Source organism: Spermophilus citellus (assembly GCF_964194105.1).
Source record: "Spermophilus citellus genome assembly, chromosome: 11".
NCBI lineage: Eukaryota > Metazoa > Chordata > Mammalia > Rodentia > Sciuridae > Spermophilus > Spermophilus citellus.
The window spans coordinates 121,407,196-121,424,657 of NC_138192.1; the positions used below are offsets into that span (position 1 = coordinate 121,407,196).

Below are 17,462 nucleotides of genomic sequence, written 5' to 3' on the forward strand. Positions count from 1 at the left end.
TATGGAGGTATCTCAGATAACTAAGGTTTATTTGTATTTAAAAAATAAATTAAATTGGAATCCAAAAAAAAGGAAGTACAAATCAAAACTACACAGAGATTTCATCTCTCTCTATTTAGAATGGAGCCATCAAAAATACAAACAATAATAAATTCGGGAGGATGTAGAGAAAAAGGGAGACTTTCACATTGTTGGTGGGATTGTAAATTAGTACAGCCACTGTGGAAATCAGTATGTAGGTTCCTAAAAGACTAGGAATGGAACCACCAGATGACCCAGCTATACCACTCCCTCGGTGTTTACCCTAAAGAGTTGGTCATCGTACTCCAGTGATGCATGCATCATGTTTATAGCAGCATAATTCACCATAGCCAAACTATAAAATCAGTGTAGGTGTCTGTCAATGGATGAATGGATACAGAAAAGGGGGTGTGTGTACAATAGAGTTTTATTCGGCCATAAAGAAGAATAAAGGTATGTCATTTGCAGGAAAATAGTTGGAAGTTGAGAAACTTACATTAAGTGAAATAAGCCAAACTCAGAAAATCAGGAGTCATATGTTTTCTGTCATGTAAGGAAGACAGAGAAGAAAAGGGAAAAGAAAGTTGTGGGGAGCAGGGGTCTCATGAAAATTGAAAAGAGATCAGCAGAGGAGAGGAAAGTAACCATTGGGAGGGTCGGGATTGGGAAAGGTAAATACTGGGAAACATTATTGACTAAATTATATTGCTGTATTATGCACATGCACAAATACAGAACAGTGAGTTCGTCCACTGTGTGCAATTATAATGCCTCAATAAAATATGAGAATAAATAAATTTGAACCAACCCCTGGACTAGAATATAAGTATGTACATTCTATCTCTCTCTATAGATACACATATACATATATATGTATGTATATACACACGCACACACACGCACACACATATATATATACAAATGGCCAACAAATACATGAAAAAAGTTTAACATCTTTAGCAATTAAGGAAATACAAATAATACACACACACACACACACACACACATGCATATATTTAAATCTCTGAAAGAGAATCCCTGAGAGATTATAAAAAATCATGTCTAAAGATACTAATTAGTAATATGAGAGAGTAAAGCAGCTGCTGAACTTGGTCTCAATCATCCCTAGAGGAGGGAAATTATTGTCATTGAGCTTTTATGATGTCACATAACACTCAGATACCATGAAATGACACTGAGGAAGGATTTGACCCTTGTTAGAATTTGGCAAAATGTTTCCTTGTAAATCTTCAAAGCAGGACAGATTACCAAGTGTACTTGGTAGCTGGGGGATAAAATATGTAACCTCTATGTAAAAAGGGGCAGGGTTTTGTCAAGGTCAGGCCAGTTGGGTGTATGTTTATAAAACAGACCCCTCTAGAGGGAGAGAGGCATTTGTCACTATGTATTTGTTACAATCCCTGGTTCTTGTTTTGCAATTCCAGCCTTATTTTAGCACTTCTTTGTTGGATTCAATTTGTGCATTATTATCCCTATTTAGGGTTGATCTATTGCTATTATCTCTAATCTGAACTCATTTCAAAGTACATTTTGTTCCCAATGAGAGACACACACCCCCGCCCCGCCCCCAACAATTACCTGTCAGTGTGAGCACAAGTTATAAGGGGGCATGCTGCTTGGCTGAAGGCTGAAATTCTCAAAGGCACCATGACAGGTTTAGAGGAATCCAGATCCATTTCTGGAGCACAGGGCAGTGTGGACCTTCCCCTGCACCTCAGGGCTCTCTGTAGGGGAGACAGAGAAGCTGGAATACAGTCAGGAACCTCTTAGGGAGAAAAAGGAGAGGAATGCAGACTTGGTAGGCAGCCAGTAGGATTGAGAACAGTCATATCCTGACAATTTCCAGGAGCATTTTTTTTTCCCAGCACTGGGACTGAATTTGGAGTCTCTCTACCACTCAACTACTTCCCCAGCCTCTTTTTATTTAAGACAGGGTAACTAAGTTTCCCAGGCTGGCCTGGAATTTGTAATCCTCCTGCCTCAGCCTCCAGACTACCTGGGATTCCAAATGTGCACCACCATGCCTAGCCAAGGTCATCTTTTTTCATCTCTCAAATATAATAGTACTGTTGGCATTTTTCAAGGGCTCAAACACAATATTGGTCTCCTCAATTTTTATTGCCTCATAGTATAGAGGCCCCACACCAGATAAGAACTTGGATTGTCCCTGTCCGTTCTGAGTATTCTTAGCACCCAGCACAGGTGCTAAAAATCCAGACCCACAAGGTCTTTCCCAAGTCGCCTGCTGCAGCGCTGTTTCTTTTCCTCTCCCCACTTCCAGTGTTGGATTTCACTTTGATTTGGTTTTTACGAAGTACCTGGCTGTGTATGTCGGCTCTCAGTTACACTAAAATTCTACTCTTCGGATTCGTTCAACAGGGTCTCGATGTTTTTGTTTTTAACTTATTTAATATAGCTATCTTATAAAAGTCTTCACCAGTTTTAAATAGATTGCTTATTCCTGTTTTAACTCCAAGTCTTCCCAACCACCCCCACCCCTTAACAGGGCAAGAGGGAAGGAAGATACAATGGAAATGAGTGTGTGTCAACAGACCCCATGTGTTGCTGTGTTTCTCACAACATTGCTGGGCTGGGTTGTCTCTTTTAGTCCCATTTAAAAGGTGAACTAAAGTTCAGAAGCAAGTGATTTTTCTCCAGCCTGTGTATTAGATATGTACTGCTGCTGTAACAAGTTGCCACCAACTTAGTGAATAAAACAACACAAATTTATTCTCTTTAAAGTTCTGGAAGTCAGAAGCATAAAATGGATTTATTTGGCTAAAATAGAGGTGAAATCAGGGCTGCTTTCCTTGGAAAAACCCAAGGGGAGAGTCTGTTTCTTTGCTTTTTGAAGCTTTGAGGGACCACTTACACTCCTTGACCCAAGATCCCTTCCTCCATTGATAACACCATCGGTGTTGTATCTTCAAATGGCTCTTGACACTGTCATTTCTGCCTCCTTTTTCTACCTTATTAAGGATCTTTGTGATTTCATTGAGCCCCCAGATATTCATGATCTCTGAATCTCAAAGTCATCAATTTAATGATATTTGCAAAGTCCCTTTTCCTGGGTGAGGGGTGGCACATTCACAGGTTCTCGGAGTTAGGGTATGCACGTGTTTGTATTCTGCCCACCACAGTCAGGAACCCATCTGGTGCTCAAACACAGATGACTACCCCCAAGCTTCAGGCCTTCTGTATACACACAAACAAGACCAGGCCTTTTCTGAGTCTTCTCCTAGTCCTTCTGTCTTTGATGTCACTCACATAGGTTGATGAAGAACCAATGTCTTGTATGTTTGTGTGGACAAACTGGGATCCACAGGTGTTTAATGGCAATGCAGACACCAAGCACACCACAATGACATGACCAGAGAGGAGCAGCACCTTGGAGATCAAGGCCTGCTGATGGTGACATACATGAACTCACACTCTTCCAACTTTTCTCTTCTAGGCTTATGTACAGAAGTACATCGTGAAGAACTACTTCTACTATTACCTCTTCCGATTTTCGGCTGCTTTGGGTCAAGAAGTGTTCTACATCACGTTTCTTCCATTCACACACTGGAATATTGATCCTTACTTATCCAAAAGACTGGTCATGATATGGGTTGTAAGTACTATTCGTGGTCGTATTCTGGGGATGGAACCCAGGGTCTCATGCATGCTGGGCAACCACTCTACTACTGAGCTACGTCCCTCACCCATAAGTAGTATTATTACTTACTAATCATTGTTACTTCTAAGATAACCGTCTGCTTTCGTTATTCAAGTACTTGGCATATATGACCTTTATCCCCTCCCCCCAGTACTGAAGACCAAACCCAGAGACACCCACCACTGAACTACATCTCGAGCCCCTTTTATTTTTTTGAGACAGCATCTTTCTAAGTTGTTCCAGCTGGCCTTGAACGTGCGCTCCTCCTACCCCAGCCTCCCGAGCAGCTGGTATTACAGGCGTGCACCACTGCACCTAGCTTGTCCATATGTTCTTTATATTTTTTTATTTCTTCCTGACCCTTTAGAGTAGAATTTTGTTGTCTAATTTGGAGAAAGCAAATCTAAGAGCAACTTGTTTTGTTTGTAGAAACAAAACCAACCAAGTGATTTCATGCACTTTGATGTCTACCTCCCCACAGTTAAATAAAACTAGAAGGGAGAAGTGATGAGCCCAGAATAAAGGACCTTTCTAAGAACTCACAGTGGGTACGGAACGTACCCTCCTAAGAGGCATTTTAAAAAATAAAAATGAACACAGATTGCAAGAACTGAAAAAACAAACAACAAAAAATAGGCACTTTAGTAAAATTTGATCAAACTCTAGAATTAGAAGCTGTTGACCGACAACTCCAGGCAGTAGTCCGCCAAACAGGCAAGGCAGGTATCTTCCTAGAGGGAACTTCTAGTGCAGTGGGGCTGCTGCCATGCACAAACCCCATGGCAGGTCCAGGAAAGGGGTGGACCTGTCATTTAAGTTTGTTCAGAACCCATTGAGTTCTGATGTTTTTGTAGGGGAATGGAACCCAGGGTCTCTTGTATGCTAGGTGAATACTCTTGTCACTGAGCCACATCCCCAATTCCTTTTATTTTCACTTTGAGACTGGGTCTTACTAGGTTGCCCAGGCTGGCCTCAAACTTGCCATGCTTCTGCTCAGCCTCCTGATTGGCTGAGATTGCAGGTGATGCCACCCACCTGTCTGAGTTCTGGTTGCTGTTTAACTAGTGGATTGTGGGTAGTATGAGGCAACAAGGCAACAACTACAGATGCACAGGCTTTGGAGTCCGGCAGGTCTGCCATCAGATGCAGTTAGGTCATATCTGTGTCCCCTTGTCCTGAGCCTTACCATCCTGCTCTGTCAAAGGGAGTTAGTAATGTGCCTTGTGAAGGTGCCGAGAGCGCACTGAGCTCAGGCCTGCCATGCGGGAGCAGTTACAAGCTGCTATTTGTGCAGGAAAACACAGTGACTAGTCCCAGAAGGCAAAGGAGTCAACCATCAACTAATTCTAGGATCCAAGTTTGCTTAGCTGGCAGAGGAAGCTTTAGTGGGTTCCCTGACTCAAGATTATGCCCCCAGAAGAAGATTAGAAGTACTTAACTGGGTGTACAGGAGATGCTGTGTGAACTACAAATGACTTCCCACTCTGGGCTTTTTCTCCTTTGTAGAACAAGTAGAGTGGACTTGATCAAGGACATAAATTAAAGTGCTCTGGGGACAAGAGAAGAAAAACTGTCCTCCTGGGCAGGGGTGAGGGTTGTGGAGGGTGGTCCTCTGTGTGAGTCATTCACCCCATGGCCACCTGGGGGCACTAGGGAGCAGAAACTCCTGGGCTCCACCTGTGGCTGCCAGGAGACATGAGCCCAGGGTTGCTGGATCCTTCTGTTTTTCCTCAAATGTCTCCCTTTCTCAGTGTAGGCTTACATTTTTAAAGCATATGCCAACTAAACAAAGAATTCTCAAAGACCAAATGCAGAAACCCTGTTGTGAAGCCTCTCCATCTACGGGACCACTCAGTTGGACACTTCTGATCATTTGTACCCACATTCTTCCTCTTTTATCCTTTTCTCTCTAAAACTACAGGCCATTCCTTCCTTCCCTCATCCCTGCTTCTTGCCTGGCCACGAGCTATAGCTTTTGAATTCTAAAAGCATGACCAAAGAATCTGCGACAGCACATGCATCTTAACAGGTCACGGAGGGGACTTTGGTCCAGATGCCCCTCACCCCTTCTGAAGCCCCCTTCTGGGTCTGCCAGATAACTGAGTTTTGGGTAAGAGATAGAAGCAGCAGCGAGCCTTTCTTCTAGCTTTAAGATCTGCAAACCCATGGAAAAACCCTTGATGCTTGAATCTTGTTTATTTTTCTGGCGTGCACACACACACACACACACACACATACACACACACACACACACACACACACACACACTTTTTTTCCCCCAAAATTTCATAGTGTTGAAGTGGGGCAGATGCTATAGAGTACCTTTAATAACCCAGCAACATCTTGTCAAGTGTGTGGTCGGTTCACTGGTGTCTATTTCCCCCACTGAGGGTGGAAACACTGCCCCCAAGGGGCTGGGAGGCCTTCAGGTTTGATGGGAGGCTGTGGTTGGGGCTCGTCATTGCTAGTGGATATTTTACACTTTGGACTCCTCATGTCAAAGTGGTCAGTGTGTCTCTTGAGACAGAATGACTCAGTTATCTGTCAGAAAGGAGGAATCAAAATCTTTGTCAGAGAAAGGTAGGTGCAACCTTTGAGCAGCACATTGTCCTGAGTCCGACCGCCCGTTACCTGATGTTTGAAGTGAGTGTGTGACCTAGTCCGCGAGCACCCGTGGTGAAAGTTCTATCATGACTCTGTGTGGTCAGCTAGATGTCACAGCAAAGTGGAGAAAGGAAGGGAAATCTCTGTGATTAGGGATTGGGGGTGTGGGGTGGAGCCCGGTGAGGTTTTCTGGAACTTGAGCCAACCAGGGAAGTCAGCTTCCTGCTGTGGCATCCTCTTTCGTATAAGGGACTTTCATTCCTAAATTAGTGACAGCCTCTTCAAGGAGTGGAGCGATGTCAGTTCCTTAGAGGAGAACTTCATGTTTTGTAACATCTCATCCAAAATGCCCTGGAAGGCAGCTGCTCGTTCAGGAGCGCCAGACCAAACTGTCTGTTAATTCAGTCGCTGTCTTGTGCTTTTAAAAATCATTTGTTCCATTAGAGGTGACTCATACTGTCTGAAGTAGCTAAGCATAATTTATGGTTGTGTTAACTGCTGTCTTCACAATCATAATTGTTCTGGCCTCCTATTATATATCCTTTATTTTCAGCATCATTTGTCTTATTTGAATTTCATTCAATAAGTAAGTATCATTTTATAGATTGGGACACTAATACTTCAAATAACAGAAAATCATATATAAATATATAATATATGTAAGAATATGAAGGTGATACACATATATTTGAATTTATAAATGTAAGTATATATAAAGGTGATATTATATATATATATATGTACATATGTATATATATGTGTGTATATATATTATAGCTCTCTCACTGTAATAGTGCTTTACATATTTTACCTCACTTAATCCTACCAGCAATCCTGAGAAATAGTTCTTAACAGCCCATTTTATAGGTCATGAAATTGAAATATAGTAAGGATAAGTTAGTTACTTGCCCAGGATTGAACTGGTTTAAATGGCAAAGTGGGTTTGATCCTGCCCTGGGCCTCCTAAGCCTCGTAGGGACCCCATTTTTCCCCCTAACACAAGTAAGTGTTCAAAGTGAAGAGCATTCTCTGTCTTTTCTTTTTTAAGATGTTAATGCTTTGGGGCTTGATGTGTTAAAACAACTCACCTCTTCCCTTGCTTTGGTTGTGTTTATGGCACAGCCCTGGGTTCCACTCAGGTGTCTTTTGTGTGCCTTTCTTGATAAGCCAGATGCATTTCAGCCCAGGACATTTGGACAAACTTTTGTTCAATTAGCTGAAAGATATCAGTCAAGTCATTCTGAGTCCTGTCTGGACTCAAAAGAATCTCAGACATCAGGACAGGAAAAGCCCTTGAGTGAGTCACCGGGTGAGAATTCCCAGAAGGAGAAGTAGATGGGGCTTTAGAAGATGAGTCTTGGCTGAGTTCTTGACTTCTATTTTGGCTTGGCGACAGTCCCATCACAAAAGGAAAAGGAAAAAGAAAGGGCTTCCAGCTAAACTGATGCACCCTAAAAAGGTCAGAGGCGATTCCCTTGTAACTGGGTGGTGCCCAACTTTGTAACATGAAGCAGTCTCACTCGCCATTTGCCAAATACAGTTATTCTCTATTTTGTAAAATATTGATGACACAATTGACCTTTGAGGTTTGGGAGTCTTTTCTCTGTTCTTATCCTATTTTACTTATTTATATTCTGCCTCTTTTCACAGACATTTCATAGCATTCGTGATGAGATATAAGGAAAAAAATGGGATAAGTAGATTAAAATCAAAATACAGTTATTTAATAAAGGATTAAACCCCAGACTCACATTAAATAGAGCATGCTGAAGGTGGTGCGTGCCTGTAATCCTAGAGACTTGGGAGGCTGCAGCAGGAGGATCACAAGTTTAAGGCCAGCCTGGGCAACTTAGACCTTCAGTGACTTAGTGATACCCCTTCTCAAAGTTAAAAAAAAAAAAAAGACTGGGGATACAGCTCAGTAGTAAAACACCTCTGGGTTCAATCCCTAGTACTAAAAAGGAAAAAAAAAAAAACTACATGATGGTACAAGGGTGAGCCACATATAAGTCTTTGAACTTTGTCTTGACCAGCCCAAAGTGAAGTTACATTATCTATTAGGAAATAAATGATAAGCCAATTCCTAAAAGATTGACCACGGATAGAATTGATATAATTGTTAAGGCTGGTGGTACATATTGCTTGGTTATGTTTTTAGGAAAATTATTTAGCATCAATACCCCCTGGTCATCTGTGTGAGAGTACACATTTTGACTCCTTCTTCTGAGCTTTCATATTCTCATTTTATTTATTTATTTTTGGTACTAGAGATTGAACCCAGGGGTGCTCTGTCACTGAACTATGCCCCCAGCTCTTTTTTATTTTGCTTTAAGACAGGTCTTGCTAAGTTGCCCAGGCTGGCCTCAAACTTGTGATCCTCCTGCCTCAGCCTCATGAGTTGCTGCATATTTTTCTGATTATGTTGAAGGTCCTGGTTGTTTCTGAGAGTTTCTAGGCAGTGCAAATCTCTTTTCTAATAATTCATGGCCTTGGATTATCTCCCTGATGGGAAGCAAGGAGGGTCTGTGATGGAGTGGTGTTTTAGTCAGCTTTTTTGCTGCTGTGACTAAAATCCCTGACAAGAAAAATTTTAGGAGAGGAAAAGTGTATTTAGGGGCTCATGGTTTCAGAGGTCTCAGTCCATAGACAGCCGGCTCCATTCCTAGGGACTTGAGGTGAGGCGGGACATCATGGCGGAGGAGTGTGGCAGAGGGAAGTGGCTCACATGATGATCACAAAGCAGAGAGACTCTCCACTGATCAGATACAAAAATATACCCCAAAGCCACACACCTCCGATGCCCACCTCCTCCAGCCACACCCTACCTGCCTTCAGTCACCACTCAGTTAATTCCTGACAGGGGATTAATTCAGATTGGCTGAAAGATCTCATGGCCCAATCATTTCTCCTCTGAAACTTCTTGCATTAACTTACACCTGGGCTTATGGTGGAAACCTCACATCCAAACTGTAACAGATGGACATGGGGTTGCTCCCACCTCCATTAGCAGCTTTGAGGTTGTGGTCCAAAAAGATGCCCTGTGCTGATGTAGTGTGTTGTAGTTTCCAGAAATACAAGCCACCCAAACTTATTCAAGATGGGGAGAGGGGTAACGATTCATTCTAAGTTTATGGGGAATCCAAGAAGCAGAAACTCACAGGAATAGATACCAGTGAATGGTTTGGTTGGTTCAATGTTCCAACATCGACTCCTCAGGTCTTTTTGTCACCTGTGATCAGCTGGTAACTTCTGCCTTTTAACTCAGATTTCCAGTCAATCTGACGCAGTGTGTTATGTAGCAAGGTCTTACCATCCATCCATCTCTGCCCAGTCATAACTTGGCTCTACTTGGTGCAAACAGGGGTTCTGGGAATGGGGATAGGTGACAAACCAGGGCCATATCACCGTGGTCCAGGTTCTGGAACATCAGGAGACCTGAGTGATGATCCTAGCAGTGGAACCTCATTCAAGGCACTTCATGATTCTGTCCAGCAGTTTCCTCAGCTTTAAGATGAAAGGACCCGGCTAGAGATCCCAGGAGGCTGGTAACACGGTCATGGGTGTTTATCATATGGGCTACACGACACTTCAAAGAGTGTGGAGGAAGAATGAAAAGAGCCAAAATTGGGTAGGATGACATTTTAAAAGAAAACAAAAAAGAGAGATATTTCATCTCTTATGTAGACCAAGTACTAATGTGGCCTGACTTATTGTCTCATTGTCTCTTGCGTTGTGAATCTCCTCAATATCAGACAGTGTGTTTGAAATGCATATCAAACCTATTGCTAAATAATTGTTAGGTCAGCTGCTATTTGTATTCAACAAAATGAAAAAATAATTTTATTTATTTATTTATTTTGGGTCCTAGTGATTGAACCCAGGAGCACTTTACCACAGAACTACATCCCCAGCCCTTTTTATTTATTATTTTGAGACAGTCTCCCTAAGTCATTTAAGACCTCACAAAGTTGCTGAGGCTGACCTCAAACTTTCTGCCTCAGTCTCCGGAGTCACTGGGATTCAGGCATGACCTCACCATGTCTGGCTCTCGAAAAAGTACTTTTAAAAGAAAAGGCTTCATTGTTTGGTAAATATAAATTCCATTTCTTTTTCCTTTTTTTTTTTTTTTTTTTTTTTTTTTTGTAGCTGCAAGGCCCTTCCGGTCCTGTTCTTCCAACATAAGTTAATTTAGATTGGAGAACTCCAGCTTAAATGATGGGTTCCCCCAACCCTTTATTTATTTATTTTTGTACCTATAGTACAAAGCAGACCTAAAATTGTCATTCATTGAATCATTCGATCAATCATTAATTCATTTGGTTGAACCCAGGGTCACTCTATCACTTAGCTACATCCTCAGCCCTTTTATTTTCTATTTTGAGATAAAGTCTCTCTAAGTTGCCCAGGCTGGCCTCGGACTTGCCATCTCTTGCCTCAGCCTCTGGAGCCTCTGGGATTACAAGCACCATCCTGTTGGCTAAAATTCACATTTAAATTGTGCCTATGAGCTAGATAGTGTCTAACTGCTGTGGTTTGGGGTATCATTTTATAGAACAGTCCCATAAATTGGTTAAGAAGTAAACTTTGTGGTTACATGTCTAGATGGAGCTTGCCCTTTGGACGTGGGAAGGCTGCTACTCGGTTGTCTCACAGGGGAATTTGTCACTTGGTTAGGGAGGTGAGGGGGAAAGTCTGCCCTGTGCCTGTAGTTCACACCCCATAGACAGGGGTCAATTTCAGTGCCAAAAGATAGCTTTAAATATGATTATCTCTTAATCCTCTGTTTAAACCACTACCACCAGTCCCTTCAAAAGATTGCCCTGCTCATTAAGTTGGTTCTTGCTTGAGATTAATGAGTCTTTAAGCATAGAGACAATGGCCAGATTGTAACCCTCTCTAGCCTGCAGTGAATGGAATGGAATTAGGTGTCAGAGATTCTGCCTGGTCCCTCTGAAGTCGAATCTGTAATTTAGCCTTAGTTAAAGATTAAGCAAAGGTCTCATAGGGCTGTCATGCTAGCTGTATTGGGTTGGTTTTGAAACACAGTAAGCAAAAATGTATTGGTTTTAGTGTAGATTTTTAAAAGCCTTAAAACTGGACACATGAACAAATACATTTGGACTTCTCATCATTGTCATTATCTGAAAAATGATTCCGATGTTTCTCTTTTAATGATGGTGGCCAGGAAATGTGCCACCTCTTCCCTCCTGCTCCCCCTCCTCACGCTGTCCCTTCCCAGCACTTCTAAGACTGGGATGCTGGGATCAAGCAGAGCTGCCGTTGCCCAGAAAAGGGCCATCGCCCAACACAATCTTAATCTTCAGGTCTTGGAGGCATTTCTTTCAGGTGACATTTTCAAATAACATCTTAACAACTCTCTCTCTTTAAAGAAACAACCAATTCCATTGTGATGCCGCACTCCTACGGGGCGGGGGGGGGGGGGGCTGTGGTTCTCACAGCAGCTGTTTTACAGAGCTACATGCCAAGCATCCCATTTCACAGATGAGAAAACCAACACCCAAAGAGATTAAGTGACTTTCCCAAGGAGGCACAACCAGTGAGGATGGCAGGTAGGGGCAGGCCTGGCTCTGTTCCTTTCCACCACACTGTGATGCCTCCAATGGCTGAACTTGACTTCTTCCATCACAAGTATCATAGTCTCATGGCAAGGGCCCCTAGGAATGGCCACCATGTGTCACAGACTTCCTCCCTCCAGCTCTCTGTTCTGAGTTCCCTGTGAGTCTTGTTGGACAGCGTGTCCCAAGTTTCTGGTGCTTAGTGGGAAAACCAGAGCACCCCGGGGACCCAGTAGGATGGTCAAGGGTTGAAGAGGCCAAGGGCTGCCTGCTGGCTGACCCCAGGGTTTCTCCTTCCTGGCCCCAAGTTCCACTTCCTTGTCCTAGTTCACAAAGCAGCCAAGTGAAGAAGGAGGAGAGAGGAAAAGAGTGGCCCTTTCCTCCCTAGAGGGGTCCTCGAGTGAGGACAGGGCATTTTTCTGGTCAGCGTACCTCTGACCTCTGGCCTCCGTGTGTCCTCCGCTTCCCTGCCTGCACCCTGTCCAGCCTCAAGTGAGTAACGAGGGCCCTCAGGTTCCGGGAAGGGAGGGACAGGCTTCCTGGTTAAGGGCTCTGAGAGGTCACAATGTGCCGTGGCTCTGGAAGTTTCTGAGAACCACAAGGCAAACCTGGCCTCACCTACCTGACGGCGGCCACCTTGCCTCTTCCTCCCCTCTCACCCACGCAGGCAGGACTTCCCAGGGGGAACCTCTTGTGGGAGAGCTGGGAGACAGCGGGGTGCCCTCTTTAGCCGGTTGGCAGAAACCTTGATTCCTGTCCTTAGAGCCCAGCGCCACCACTTGCCAGCCAGGCCCTTCCGTCTGTGGGTATACACAACGGCAGGGAGGTGCTGTGTCTGCAGTGGCCTTGGCCAGCTGAGGGCGAATCCGGGACACTGAGGCTTCCTGACTCTGGCTCAGGACGTACTGGCCCTCCCTTGGCAGACATTTTGGTCCCTGGTGATCCTGACCACCTCCTGCTGTCTGAGGCTCAGTCTCGCAGCTCTTTCTTTTCTAGGCTGAGGCTAGCTCAGGTTCATTCTTCCTTTCTTCCTTTTTTTCTTCCTTCCTTTCTTTGCAGTGCTGGGGATCGAACCAGGGCCCCACTCATCTAGGCAAGCACCCTACCACTGAGCTACACTCCCATCCTCCACACACACTTTTTTTTTTTCCAGTCTTGTTTAAAATGTTGCTTTTTGAGACAGTGTCTCATAAGGTTAGCCTCAATCTTGCAGTCCTCCTGCCTCAGCCTCCCAAGTAGCTGGGATTACAGGCATTTGGCCAGTTTGCATGCTCTATTTGCATGCTCCATGAGGCAGAGTAAAGGGTCTTAAATAAATAATTTGCAAGGAGTCACTGCATCGCTGCTTGTGAATAAACAGCCTTCTAAAATTCGTACATGTAGGCCACATGCTGCTGTGCTGCTCTGTTTGATTACTTGTTGACACGAACTTGGACCATAGGCCAGCTTTCAAGACAGTAAACCTCTGAGCGCCGCAGATCCTGACCGTGTGCTGGCCACAAGGCTGTGGCCTCTATAAGCGTCATGGAGTATAAGGCACTATTATTCGTCTCGAAAGGAAAAAGCATGAGACCAGTCACGTTAGGCAGAAGGTTAGGGTCAGATTCAATCCCATAACTACCTAGTTCCAGAATCCTCCTACCTTTGTTCTCTGCAGAGCCTCTGCCCTTAATTATGTTAAATATACTCTGGAACTCTTCATGTGTGTATGAAACATGTTCAATTAATTTTATTTTTCATTTCTCAAGGAGTAAACCACATTCACATAAACTGAAAAAATAAGCAAGTTCCCCAAATCCTACCTCATTGTTGATTTGAGGGTCATTTCCTTTTCTATCTAGCCGTATCTATCTTCACATTGTTTGATCACAGTACCCTGCTTTTCGGAGAATGGTTTGATATTAAGTAAGACGTGACTTATTGTTCATGATATGCAAGGAACAGGAATGGAATTAGGAAGACTCATCAGTCTTTTAACCTAAAAAGTAATAATTGAATCAAAACTTGATATATTTCCCTTTAAGAATTGGGGACTAGGGATGTCCTAGTCTGGACACAAATGGAGCACGAAAGCCTTGCTCTTAGCTTCACAGAGAGAGAGAGAGAGAGAGAGAGAGAGAATGTGTGTACACACGCATGCATATGAATTCATTGTTTGCATTGCATGTGCTCAGATTTAACTAGAAAAAGATGTTATGTTTTTTGTTCCTTTTAAAATTAAATTTCTTCTGGCACTCGCAGGCACTACAAAATCAGAAGGGAAAAAATGTTTTGTTCAATTTGAAAATGTTTTTCGAACACATAGTGATTTGACTCTGGGGGCTGGGGAATGATGTTCTGAAGATTTTCCAAAACACTCTCACTTGGAATTAGCACGCTGTGAGCAGCAGAAGGCTTGCTTCCTTTTAAACTCACACTGGTAAACAAAGGCTAAATGAGTAAAAGAAGAGAGACGAATTCTTTTATTAGTCCATAATAGAAGATCCAGGCAAAGGCGAACATGAGACTCTACTCTTAATACTAACTCTGCAATTGACTGTACACCTGTAATGTGGCTGCCAGCTGTCAGGGCTGCTTAGACAGGTGCTGTGTGAAAGAAAGACAGATTGAGCAATTTTCAGTGTTTGTCTACATGACTGGGGAAAATATTTAGCTACAAAAGATAGACACAATGACATGGACTGAAAGTCTTCATTTTTCTGTAACCAACAAGAACCGTATCTTGGGTGTTTAATTAGAATTTATTTTTAAAAAATAAAAGAAAGAAAGAAAGAAATCAAGGGCAGGAACTCATTCACTTGGATAAGTTTTCCAAATAAGGCAAATCTTCTTTGAGGGCTTTTCCATTTTGGAAGCTGGATTCAGAAATTTAAACCTAGATTTATACTGTGGAAAGCTCTTAGAATGTATGTTAAAGACTGGGTTTTATGTTTTCCTTAAAAGTCTACTAATCTACAAAGAATGTTTGACTACTCATCCTACAGGCCAATCAAAGGGGTGTGTCTTCAGCACTGAGAAGATTAAATCATTACAGCTCTGTCAGGACCTGGGCTGCAGAAACTAGGTGCTGGAATTTATTTTAAAAGTCTCCATAACCTAAAAGGATGTATTCAGGACTGTTGACCTGGTGCCTAGCCCTCTTACAGATGCTGATTTTGAGTAAGTTTGTACATTCACGAGAAGTAAATGTTAAGACATTTTATGTGAGAGATATGAAACCACTTAGAGCTTTTTTTTTTTTTTTTTTTTTTTTTTGTACCAGGGATTGAACCCGGGGCACTCAGCCTCCGAGCCACATCCCCAGCCCTGTTTTTATTTAGAGACAGGGTCTCACTGAGTGGCTTAGCACCTCACTTTTTGCTGATGCTGGCTTTGAACTGGCAATCCTCCTGCCCCCGCCTCCTGAGCCGCTGGGATTACTGGCGTGTGCCACCATGCCCAGCGCTTAGAGCTTTTTTAGAGTGTCTCCTTTAAGATTAAAATATAAATATCATGCATGGGATGGATCTTGGTTCAGAAAATGTTATTCAGTGGAAGAGAGGTATTTGCAATCAAAACTGTCCTAAAAGCTGAGGTGAACAGACCCCCCCAAATAAAAATATGAGTGACATTAAAGACTCTTTTGGGGGGTCACTTGAACATTTATAATCTGAAATTGATTTTGTTTTTTGGTACTGTCTATTGAACCCAGGGCCTAGTGTGTGCTGAATACATTGTGGACCCTCAACCCTGAAATGGATATCAATGACATTTGAGCAGTAGGACTGGATACAAGTAAGAATAGTAAATAGTGATATTTGAAAGCACTTCATAAAACATCTTTTGAATCTTGTATTCTCACAGATCCATGAAGCTTAGGTCTCTACTTATAGGTTTTGGATTGATAGGGGTGAGGGGGTTAAAACCATGAGCAGAATGTGTTAGTTATATATAGTAACACTTTGTTCCTAAACTAGGTCTGGATGCATCTCCACTAAGTCTGAAAAAAAATATAAAGGATGATTAAAATGTCCTTGCCCCTTAAGATGATGTGATAGTGGTGTAATTGTCTTGTCCTGGTGCCTCACCTCTACCTTAAAACCAGCTGCCATAAGCAAATTAGAAATAGGACTAATGGGCGTTTCTTTCTTTTTATTTTTAATTGTTTTTTTCAATTTATGCAGTATAATTATACATAATAGCTGGATTTATTATTAGGTATTCGTTCATGCTTATAATAGAACAATATAATTTGGTCAATTTCATACCCCAGTAGGTACCGTAGCACTTCCGTATCCAAAAATAGGACTTCAGGAGCATGTAAATAAGAAAGAAGAATATAGGAACCATAAGTCAGCCATGGTTTCTAAAAATAATGTTTTAGAAAAGCATACAACTCCGCAGATGGCGTAGCACTTCCAGATGTATCCTTACCTGAATCTAACATTAATGTGTCAGGTTTTAATACTTGAATTACATATGATGAGACTGAAAACAGGACATTGGAAACCCGCTCTCTGTTTATGTCATCCTACTGCATCAGGACTGAAAGACAGGGTTCTTGGGGAGGAGATGAAGAGTTTTTGGAAAGAGTCCAGTAAGGCTGGACTGTAGGATGGATGTAAAGAGAATATGATGCACAGGGAATCAACAACTTGTGAAAGTTTAGAAAAGGAGGCAATGAGATGAGGCTGACTCAGAAGAGGAAAGCTGCCAGGCAACAGCAGGGGCTCCAAGGTCGTCCACCAGTAGGAGCCTGCTGTCCTGGTTTGCATATGTGCCTTCCCTCCATAAATGCTTGCTCTTACATAAGCCAAAGCAATTGTACAACTAGTCATTATGAGATTACTGGGCATATCTGAGCAGGATTGAAAGACATTGAGATGTTTGCTTAAGACTGGACCTCTCTTTCTCTCTCTTTCTCTTTCCTTTGGTGCTGATGTTGAACCTCCGGGCTTTGCATATGCAAGACAAGTGCTCTGGACTAACCAAGCTGCCTCCCAAGCCAGCCCCTTTCAGTTTAAGGGAGAGTTTGCCCCTTTTCCCTGTGCCAGGAGCTCTGGCTTTGCCATTGTTGGTCTTCCAGGAAGCTCAGCACAGTTCTCTCGCTTTCCCTCAACCTCGGGGCTGCTGATGGTTCGAGAGCCTGAAGGAGTTTGCTAAGAGCTTATCTTGAATCACCAAAACTGCTTTCAGGTCTACATTTTTCTCCTGCAAATGAGGAACTGATCAGACAATGCATTCAAGACCTCTTGGCTTAAAAAAAGAGAGGAAGAAAAGTGACCTCTGTGGTCTGGCCTGTGCCCCATGCTTCTAGAAAACAGAAGGCATGAAGATGCTCCTCCCCAAATTCTGTGTGTTCTGGGGAAGGATTTACTGCAGGCAACCATCTTTTTCCCATGCGGCTGGCTTAGATGAGACTTACAGATGCCCTTGTTGTTTACCCAGGACAGATCCAGACACACACACTCCAACTTCCCATTCTTTGTCTCCTACGCAATTACCTGCATTCTGCCCCTACTGGCCAACTGTGGCAAAACACCTGTTACCTGGCCTCCTCCAAACTTAGTGAAGTCTGGGCCATCCTCACCAGCACGTGCGAC

The 17,462-nt window shown here is 43.0% G+C and overlaps 1 protein-coding gene across 2 annotated transcripts in view; it reads left to right on the forward strand.

The window, feature by feature from the left end:
* The window catches only part of SGPP2 (sphingosine-1-phosphate phosphatase 2), a gene marked incomplete at its 5' end in the record, with an annotated part of 110,025 nt that overhangs the window by 44,786 nt on the left and 47,777 nt on the right, over nucleotides 1–17,462 (forward strand). For both annotated transcript variants that reach the window (XM_081262181.1, XM_081262182.1), the window contains one exon: nucleotides 3,497–3,655. In XM_081262181.1, coding sequence (XP_081118307.1) covers nucleotides 3,497–3,655 — 159 coding nt within the window. The remainder of the gene's footprint in view (nucleotides 1–3,496; nucleotides 3,656–17,462) is intronic.